At 52.1% G+C, this 9,314-nt stretch overlaps 1 protein-coding gene across 3 annotated transcripts; it reads right to left on the bottom strand.

The window, feature by feature from the left end:
* Positions 1-66: 66 nt before the first annotated feature.
* Positions 67-9,274, bottom strand: zzz3 (zinc finger, ZZ-type containing 3). Of its 3 annotated transcripts, none has more exons than XM_085930435.1 (12): positions 8,225-9,274; positions 4,454-6,062; positions 3,300-3,438; positions 2,608-2,755; positions 2,433-2,545; positions 2,290-2,361; positions 2,096-2,197; positions 1,885-1,980; positions 1,647-1,799; positions 1,381-1,533; positions 1,191-1,300; positions 67-1,111 (listed from the first exon to the last, which is right to left on the bottom strand). In XM_085930435.1, the coding sequence occupies exons 1-12, from the start codon at positions 8,499-8,501 to the stop codon at positions 967-969; spliced, it is 3,117 nt and encodes a 1,038-aa protein (XP_085786561.1). In that variant the 5' UTR covers positions 8,502-9,274; the 3' UTR covers positions 67-966. The 3 variants fall into 3 exon arrangements, with proteins under 3 accessions (XP_085786561.1, XP_085786562.1, XP_085786560.1); XM_085930436.1 differs by having other exon boundaries at positions 8,534-9,274; XM_085930434.1 differs by lacking the exon at positions 8,225-9,274 and having other exon boundaries at positions 70-1,111; positions 1,200-1,300; positions 4,454-6,077.
* Positions 9,275-9,314: the final 40 nt, after the last annotated feature.

Raw genomic sequence — 9,314 nt, 5'->3', positions numbered from 1 at the left:
TGACACGTTTCCGTCGCCAAATGAAGTACATTTAAAGGCAATTGCATGATTTTTATTTCATAAAATGGACATGTTTTTCCAGACGGATTCTTCTGTTATTTAGGAGGTTCAACAACTGGCTGGACTCGTCTGTCAATAAGAAATATGGACAAGAAAACTATTTTCACGAATTTTTTATTTCCACGCGTCTCCTCTAGCATTTTTTGTACATTATTTTATTATTTTTTTAACATAAGAACAGACTTGTTATACACAGATATTTAAGCGGGAGGGAGGCTTTCCGGGGGGATAGGTGAGAATGGTGTCTAGTCAGCACAAACAAGACCTATGGGGGGGGGCGCGGGGGGGCGTGTGTGTGTATAAAAACGTGGAGGCACCGAGCACCACCTCAAAACTTTTTTTTTTCCTTTTTTTAAATAGCTTAATAAAAATACAATCTTTTTCCATGAACTTCAACTGAAAGATGACGGACTAAACAATGTTTTTTTTGTTTTGTATTATTTTCAATGGCACACACACACACACACACACGCACAACATCTAGCGTCAACTACTGGTCACCATAAACGCTTCACGTGATTGATTCATGGTGGCAAACACTGACGGGTGAGTGTGGGAGGGGGTCAAATAAAAAAACCCGCTGTGTTGGCATTTGAAATGTGGAAGCGCGACAAACCGCCACTCTTGACGCGCGGGAATGTTGCCTTCACTTTTTGTTTTGTTTTGTCTTTTTCTTTCAAATATCCATGGTTTAACCTCGCTGAGGCCCGGCGACTTGGCCGGCCGGCCTCAGCGGAGCTGCTCTGCTCTGCTCTGCTCTCCCTCCTTCGCCCGCTGGCGTTCCGGCATGGCTTGAGCGATGGAGCCATGCGCGCTGGAGAGAAAGAAAGACAACGTGTGCCTGCCTTGCGTGCCTGCCTGCGTGCGTGCGTGCGGTGGAGCGAATGGGCGCCTGCCGCTCGTCTGTCATCTGTTGGCCGGGAAGTAGTTGGGATCCAGGTAGTTGTAGCTGGTGCTCTGTGGCAGGCGGTAGTCGCGGTCCAGTAAAGTGTCGGGCTGGTACACGGGGTCCAAGCGGTGATTGGGCTTGTGGGTCTCGGTCTTGAACAAGCTGCACCGGGAAAAGTGAGAGCTCGTCTTACGCTAGAATGGTGCTTTGTAAAATACGAAAAGTGAACTCATGAACTCACGAAACTGACCGGTCTGAGCAGTTGGCGCAGAAATCCACGGCGCTCTCCGGAGGACATTCTTGACAGTGCCAGCGCACACCCTGGATGGGTTCCACGCCGCACACGTCGCACTGCACGCGCACAGAATGCTGGGCTGTGACAGACTTTTGCAAGCAAACGGAACGGCGCCCGCGCTCGTACGGCGCATCACCTTGTAGCCCAAGTGTCGCACGCCGGCCTTGTCCTCGCAGAGCTCCTGAAGCTTTTGTTTCTTCAGGCGCTTCAGCTCCAGCAGCTCTTTGTACTCGGGAAGATTACGCAGGTCCACGGGGATGCCGTCGTCATCGTCGTCGTCGTCGTCATCCTGGCGACACACCCGGACAAACGATGAACTGACGGCGATCCGGAACGAGCGTTGTCTATGTACCAAGTCATTGAATCCGATCAGATGAAGAAGAAGAAAGGGCGCAAACCGACCGAGTCGTCGTCCGCGGGGTCGCGCACGGCGCCGTAGAACGCCACCCGCTCGTCCTCGTCGTCGTCCATGAAGACGGGAGGCTCGTAGGAGGTGAGGAAGGTGGAGGGCCGGGAGAGGTGTTTGTTGAGGTGGTGCTGCCTCTTGCTGCTCGTCTGACCGACAAACAAACAAGGAGCATGGGCTATTTTCGGTGTGGAGCTAGTAGAAAGACTAGATGGCGCCAAGGCGTTAGCCTACCTTCTTAGTGTACATGTACAGGTTGGGGGTCCTTCCGGGCACGGGGATTCCAGCTTTTGTCAGTTTAATGAAGTACTTCTGCACCCTGCTAGCAACCTGCAACCGTGTCACAGGGAATCCGATCCAACACACACGTTCATTGAACTCAAATCCACTTTTCAATCTTTAGAGTTTGCTACATTGGACTTTGCAGTCAAGTGTTCCATTTGACCTGTTTGGCCGTCCGGTTGCCCAACTCGTCTGCGATCTTCTGCCACCTTTTGGACTCCACTTCCTCAGGAGGAAACTTGAGAAGCAGCTCTTCCAGTTTCTTCTAACGGGTCCAAAGCCAACACGGAGGACGTGTGATCGTGAACGACGCCGCGTCTGCCACGCGAGCGTGTTCAGACGTGCGCTTTTGATTACCTGCTCGTCCGCCGTCCACAGCTGGTTAAAGGTGTCGGGCTTGCTGGAGTGACAAAGCCTACCCCGGATCATCTGTGGACGCAGAGGGACACTTAAATAGCAGACACATATTAGAAGAGCTGATGCTGCCGCTTAAGTCGGACCTGCGTCTGCCTGCCGTTCTCTGGGGCGTCACTAGTGGGCAGTGACGAGTACAAGGTGGAGGCTTCACAGTCTTTCTTGGGCTCGACGGGACTTTTTGGTCGGGCGGGCAAACCTATGAAGGAGGCATGTGAAAAGGTGGCCATTTTGGACTGACCGGCCGGCCGGCCGCCACACCTTTGTCAAAGATGAGCTTGAGCCGCCTGGTTTTCCGTTTCTTGTCGCAGAACTCCCTCTGGAAATCCCCGAGGCCAGAGGTGTACTGCTCCCACGCCAGGTCCGGGAGCTGAACCACACGCTGGGGACACGGCAGTCCCAGATTCACCTGAAGAAAGCCACCGAAACCCAACATGACTTTAAAGTAGAGCTGGCTGAATAAAACTCCTATCCTACGTATTTTCAGATCCCCTTCTTTGGTTTCAGAAAAAAAAATGACATGAATATGAGATTATTCAAAACAAGGTTTTGGGTTTTGTTTTGTTTTTTTCCATCCAGGACTTCTGAGATTTGATGATTTCTCTTGTTACCAAACGAGCTTTGAAGCAAGTTTTTCGGCGTGTTGTTTTTTGATGCATTCATTTGCATCTATTTCTGCAGAAGCCCGAAAAAGACACATATTGGTTTCAAAGCGCGTGGCTTGACGGGACCGTGCGCCTTGTCAAAGAATAAATACCAAAGTAGTAACTTTGTTCGGAGGTAACTCGGCAACAGTGACTGCATTTTGTGAAGTGGCTCCTCTGTGCACTTCAGTCAGAACATGCTCTGACTGTCACTTTCGCATGAAAATGAACATCGGAAGCAATAAACACAAATACAGTTCGCTGAGGCAAAATGGACCGATCAAACTCCGAGCCGTAGATTTGGCTTACCCTCTTCTGCAGCTGCTCCACAAAGGTGATGGGGTCAGCCAGGGCCTCTCTTCGGTGCCGCCCCAACGTCTCCAAGTCCAGGATGGCCCGCGTGCGCTGGGCCTCGAGAACGGCAATTGTCTGCAACAACCTCTGGTAACTGAAAGAACATCACGTGATTGACTCATTTCCAGCTACTGTGTCTCTAGCTATCAGAACGGTCGCGCGTCAAACAACGGCTGGCTCGCGCCATCCGAGTTTGCCATTTGGAGAGAAAGGCCACGCGAGCGGGACTGACTCAAAGGCCCGTCGGCACGCGTCCATCTGCGTTAACGCGCTGTGACGGGCTCCTCAAACATTACCCACGTCGACAGGCGACGTAACATTGAATATTCAGATGGACGACCGTTTTAGAAGCACCAAAATGGAGGAAATTGGACTCCAAAAACGGACGGAACATAACTATAACCGGGGGGTCCTCAAACTGTGGGCCCAAAGAAGAGTACTCTCCGTGTCGTGTCGTTACTGGAATTGTCTACTTTGGGGTTGTCAACGCAACTGGACAAAATGAAAACAACCTCGCACTCCAACCCCAAGTGACACACAGCGAGAGTTCCGGTCTCAAAACGCAGAGTCACGCTTCCTTTAAATGACTCCCGGCTGGTATTGATCCACCTCTCCATCCGGTTACTTTGCCGCCTGCGCTGAATGTGAAATATCTGCCGATACCAGAGCGAGACGTTGACGCGATTGTGTTTTAAAGCCGGACCACGTGACCTCTGTAATGTAAACCTAAACTGATCTTGTTTTTTTTTTTGTTTTTTTAAATCAACATTCTTCAGGTAACTGGGAAGCATACTTAGTGGGGAGCACTGCTTTTGCCTATTCAATGTCTGAGCCTGAAACCTATTTACACGGGACGGGGGAGGGATGGGATATTGTCACAAAGCAGACTGCATTCGACGCTCGAGGTTCCGGGGTATTACGGCGCATTATTTCAATTTTTACCAGCTACAAATCCCATTTAAATCAAGAGCATGGCGGGATTATTTGACAGCGCAGACGAGTAGAAAGGCAACAGTGGAAAGATTAGGCTGAGGAACACGAGCGAGGCGGCAAAGCCAAAGGAATCCCCCCCCCCCCCCCCACGCCAAAGTCCCTTGCACGTAACGTACTCTTTGTTATGTTTCAGAGCCAGGTGGTCGGATTCAAAGTAATACACGTCTGGCTCCTCCTCTTCCTCCTCTTCTTCCTCCGCGGCGTGACCGCACAGCGCTTCCTTGCCGACGTCTCCGGGCGCCACGGGGGCGCCGTCGTCGCGGCTCGTCTCGTCTCCGGGCTCGGCGCGGGTGGTCTCGTCGTGGTCGGAGCGACACAAAGAGTCTGAAGGAGCGAGAAAGTCCTCGTCCATCCCCTCCGACGCCTCGCCGTCCTCCTTCGGGGCGGCTGCGTCTCGAGGTGGAGAACAGGCCTTGGCCTTGCGGGGCGAAGTCCGCAGAGTGTACCTGTGTTCATAGAGCTGGACAAAAGACAGGGGCGTGCACCCGGGCTCGGCGGTCGGCGGACCCGTCGCCAGCGGGGGCGTTGTTTCTCCTGAGTTACTGTTGTAGGCGGCGGGGGGAGGCGAAGCGGCGTCCGGCACCGGCGTATGCGGGCGAGCGTTTCCGTCGCCCTCGCTGTCCATCACCTGCTCCTCGCCGGCCAAACAAAGGGGGTCGCCCACCACGTCCACCTCTACGTCCTCCACTTCCTGCTCCCCGGCCACCACCAGCTCAGGCAGCGGATCCTCCGGGGAGAACCAAGCGGGCGGCTCCGCCGAGGCGGCGACCTCCGTGCGCGGCGGACTAGAGTTCGTACAAGGCACCGTGGGGCGGGGAGAGGGGGGCGCCTCGACCCGGCCGCCGTTGAGCAGCGGCGGGTAGCCGACGGCGGAGACTGGGCTCGAAGACTCTTCGGCGAGGGTGGCGCGGTTCTCCGCTGCGTTGTCCCCGAGCCCGTTTGAGGCCTTATGAGCATTGGGGGACTCCAGCGCCCCTTCACGCTCCACCCGGCCATCTTTGGCCAGCTCCCCTTCCTCGAGGACAGGTGAGTCGGGAGCTAAGTCAGAGTTCCGGGCGGGGACGTCTACACGAGCGTTCCCCTCGCAAGGTTCAGGAAGAGAGACGGGACTCTCGGGGCTCCCGGCGTCCTCCTGGCGTTCCCGAGATTCCTCGACTCGGGAACACCGCTTGGCCCTTTTGATTAAAGGAGGAGCATCCGGCACCCCGTTCCCTCGATCGCAATGTTCCGACTTCTCGGGGCTGACGTCGTTTTCGAGACACGAGCCGCTCCGTTTGCGAGGAGCGGCCAAAAAGTCTTGCTCGCCCGCCGGAGAACTATTACACTCCTTTGAGTCCTTTAAGCGTCCCTCCGACGAGATCGGGCGCTCCGAGTCCTGGACCGACTGGTTGTCAGTGTCCTCTTTAGCATCCTGCTTGGTCTTCTCCTTTTTGGGGTCCGGCTTGGACAGCGGCTTGATGTCCTGTTTGGCCAGCTGCCTGGAATCCTGGCGGGCCTCCTGCCTCTTCTTGGGCGAGCGAGCCCTGGGCAGCGGAGACGCGGCCGACTCTTCCGGCTGGGCGATGCTGCGGTTTCTGAGCGTGCGCCCACAAAAGTTCTCGTCCAATCCATTGAGCCCCACCGATGACCTTGTGACGCGCGAGGAACGGGACGCGGCCATACTACGGCGGCTGCCTACAATCTCCTCATCCTGGTGCGCTCTCCACTGTGGCGGAACGTGGGCACCTGCAAAGACACACACTACTGTGAATGTAAAATCCGTAGGGTTGGCAATCTGTTCGCCTGACTCGACTGCTATGCCGCTAATGACCGCAGCGTGTAATTGGCTCGCCGCTATCGCACATCTGACGATAGAAACGAAGCAATCCGCAATGAATGAAGTTATTTTCGCCCACTTACCCGGCCGGAATGAATACATTCAATGAGATGTTAAATGCGTTCAGACTTTCCACAACAAATGAGGTCAAATAAAAAGTTGCCGCACAGGGCTGGCTGACTGACTGACTGACTGACTGACTGACTGACTGACTGACTGCCTTCGACAAAACATGGCGTGAGAACAGAGTGCCGGGTCAATTCCGCTAATGAATCGAAAGAGCGCAATAAAAAATTAAAAGGTGCCGGTCCGGCATCTGAAAGTCACATTGAGTCATTACGGCGGTGTCCTTTGCGGGTCGTAAAAGGAGCTTAAAAGGAACACATCAATTAGCACCGCAGAGACAGAGATGATCATGAAAAGGACACATTCAAGCAGAGAACACAAAAGCTCTGTGCCATTACTTGTAGACGACGGCGTTAAATCAATGTCGGCGGTTTGGGGGAGCTGGAGATTTTCTTTTATTTTGGAAAGTTTGCATTTCCTCTTTGTGATAAGACATTCTGTTGACGCCAGTGTGGAGAGCATTTTGATTTGGATCTTTCTGCAAGCAGTGTTGTGCATTTACGCAACTTTGCAGAGTCAATCGTGCTTTAACGTGCACACATTACTTGCACTCCGCCGATGCCGGCTGCTGAGACGGCTAACTTGACGCATCCATGCGTAAAACAGGAAGGAGGCAAAAGGAGCAAACGCTCTACATTCAGCTCAACTCAACAAATTAACGAGGCACGCTCGTTAACTCTTCTCTGGGAGAAACCGATCAGCTCGGTTGAACAAACGCTAACATATCGTTACAGCCTAGCTCGTAGCAGCAGAGGTAATTAGCTAATACGCTAACAAATGCTGCCTACACGTCCACACTGGAAATAAAGAGCAACATTCTGAGAATCAATTACTCCCAATGGGAAAACATAGTAATGACCTGTTTCAGGGTCAAATTGACAGCCTTATAAAAGCTTCAGAGAATTTCCAAGCGGGAGGATGCCTTAATTCATGACTTCCTTCCTTTTGAGTTCCTTATCAGCCTCTTTCAGAGATCAAGCAACGTTGCATTTACCCAGCCGTGTGTGTATTTTACACACAACGCAGCAAAGGGGAGAGACATTGTTGCAGCACTATCTCATTAGATGACCTGAATATTTCAATATTGTTTGATTTATTTCAAAACTAAGGTCCGTGTAGAGAAATCACAGATTGTGAACCGAGCTCTATTTTTGCTGGTTGCTTGGCTCAACCTTGTCACTGTTGTTCATAAACATTGACAAAGTCGAAATACGATGTTAGTGCCTCATAAAACAGACCAAAACTAACTTTTTTTTTGAGGGGGGGGGGGGCTTCATTGATTACGCTAGGAATTTGGCACGATTTAAGAGGCTGCATACTGACTGATCATATCCTCTTCAGAAACATGCATGCCCGGCTTGAAAGTGAAACGAACGTGCTCGTATTGACAATTTCGTCCCAAAAGTGATTTAAGGCAGTGTTAAAGGCGACAATGTGCACAATTGTGCGTGAGCACACCTGCCAAACCAGCCAAGAGCGCTGGCTAAAGGAAGCAAACAAGCAAGCTAGCTAGCTAGCAATGTTTGGGGACGTTTGTCCTCAATTTAAAGCCTAGTGTGCTTGTTATTTTTGAGTCCACTTTCGTCTCCACACTTCCATGGGGGCCTAGCGTCAACGTGACATCCACGGGGTGGCGTGGCGTGCATCCCGAGTACAGGGGCTCGGATCCCCGCGTCCTTGCTCGGCATGTGCAGCAGGAACCGGTTGCTACTCAAGCGAGACTTAAGAGTGAGCCTAAAAGTGGAATACAATCCGTTGAGTTGCAAAACAACGTACATATAATACACACAAGTGTAGTTTCATATCAAGAGCGCAGCCGGGGGCGGTGGGCGAGCTAAACGTTAGCACTAACTTGAGTGCAAAACACCGCTGGGTTAGCGCTTAAATGGAGCTAAATACGGCACGTTGGCGAGCCGTCAACGGCCGAAATGAGTAAAGTGGCTACCTAGGGAGACTCCGGTGTGGCGGGGCTTCCACGTTAATCCATTCGACCCGAGAAGAGTCTCTGCTAGGCTAGGCGAGTTGATAAAACCGGTCGGGAGAATCGTGGCAGTCAGCCTGTAGCTAAGTGTTAGCCACACTAGCTTAGCCGATTGTTCCGCTCCCAAGTTTGCCGTTAAATTTTGCAAACGGCGGCGGTCGTTCACAAACACTCCGGCCGTTTGTGTCTTTTTCCCCTCCAGCGCCAGCCGATTGAAACGCTCCGTAGTCTGGTTAAACATTTGCGGAGCCCTCAAAAGAATGTAGCACGTACCTCACTTCCGTACGGTCACTGCACGCTCGCTCGCAGCCATGTTTTTACAGTGCAGCCGAGCGGCGCGCTCCGGCACCGGCTCGAGCTCGGGCTCTGGCTTTGGCTCTGGCGTGCGAGGGCGCCATTCGTGTGCCGCCGCACTCGGCAACATGTTTGGCTTCTCGTGGCCTTGAAATGCTTTGTAATCCACAGCAAATGTGGATCACAAGCATTAGGACGACTTGGTGGGAAAAGCGTTCATGTTGGGACTGACTGCTTGCTTGCTTGCTTGCTTGCTTTTGGTTGGACTCATCAAGAGTTGCTTTTGAGCAACTTTCTTTTTGGATTTGGATCTTCCACCAATGTGCATTTGAGGCATTGCTTTCATTTTGATAGGTTTCTACTTCCCATTCGACTTTCTTTCCCTAGATATGATTTTCTGCTAGAGCCTCTCACTTTGTGCTGTTTTTATTTTGGCACTTCCTGTTCCTGATCCCATCATCGGACTCTCAGCAGAAGCCTAGTCTGACCAAGCTTTTGTAAACAAAGTTCATTCGTCAACACTTTTTTCATGACCAGCGATGGCTCATTTGAAACACCAAGTGTCCTTACTGCTTTAGTTTAGTAGGTATGAATAAAGCACTTTGATCTGTGTCTGGAGTTGTGCTCGGCTTGTTTTAAACGTCTCCCTTCGCCAACACAGGTTTCAAATGATCAATGCGCCCAGAGGAAGCCTGATCATTTCAATCAATTGTGTCAGAGGAAGGAGGGAGACATGGAGTTCAGCGGCACTCGGCCTTTG

Source organism: Syngnathus leptorhynchus, chromosome 14 (genome assembly GCF_054491065.1).
Source record: "Syngnathus leptorhynchus isolate UIUO chromosome 14, UIUO_Slep, whole genome shotgun sequence".
Classification (NCBI taxonomy): domain Eukaryota; kingdom Metazoa; phylum Chordata; class Actinopteri; order Syngnathiformes; family Syngnathidae; genus Syngnathus; species Syngnathus leptorhynchus.
The sequence above is the reverse complement of the archived record's forward strand: the minus strand, read 5'-3'. Positions and strand labels throughout refer to the sequence as shown.

Bases quoted from the DNA above. Each gene is read 5' to 3' on its own strand.
- zzz3 (XM_085930435.1), bottom strand. From the start codon at position 8,501: ATGTTTAACCAGACTACGGAGCGTTTCAATCGGCTGGCGCTGGAGGGG. The intron at 1,534-1,646 runs GTCGGTTTGCGC...GTGTGTCGCCAG, and splicing joins ACCCCGCGGACGACGACTCG to GATGACGACGACGACGACGA. The intron at 1,301-1,380 runs GTGATGCGCCGT...GTGCGCGTGCAG, and splicing joins TGCGACACTTGGGCTACAAG to TGCGACGTGTGCGGCGTGGA.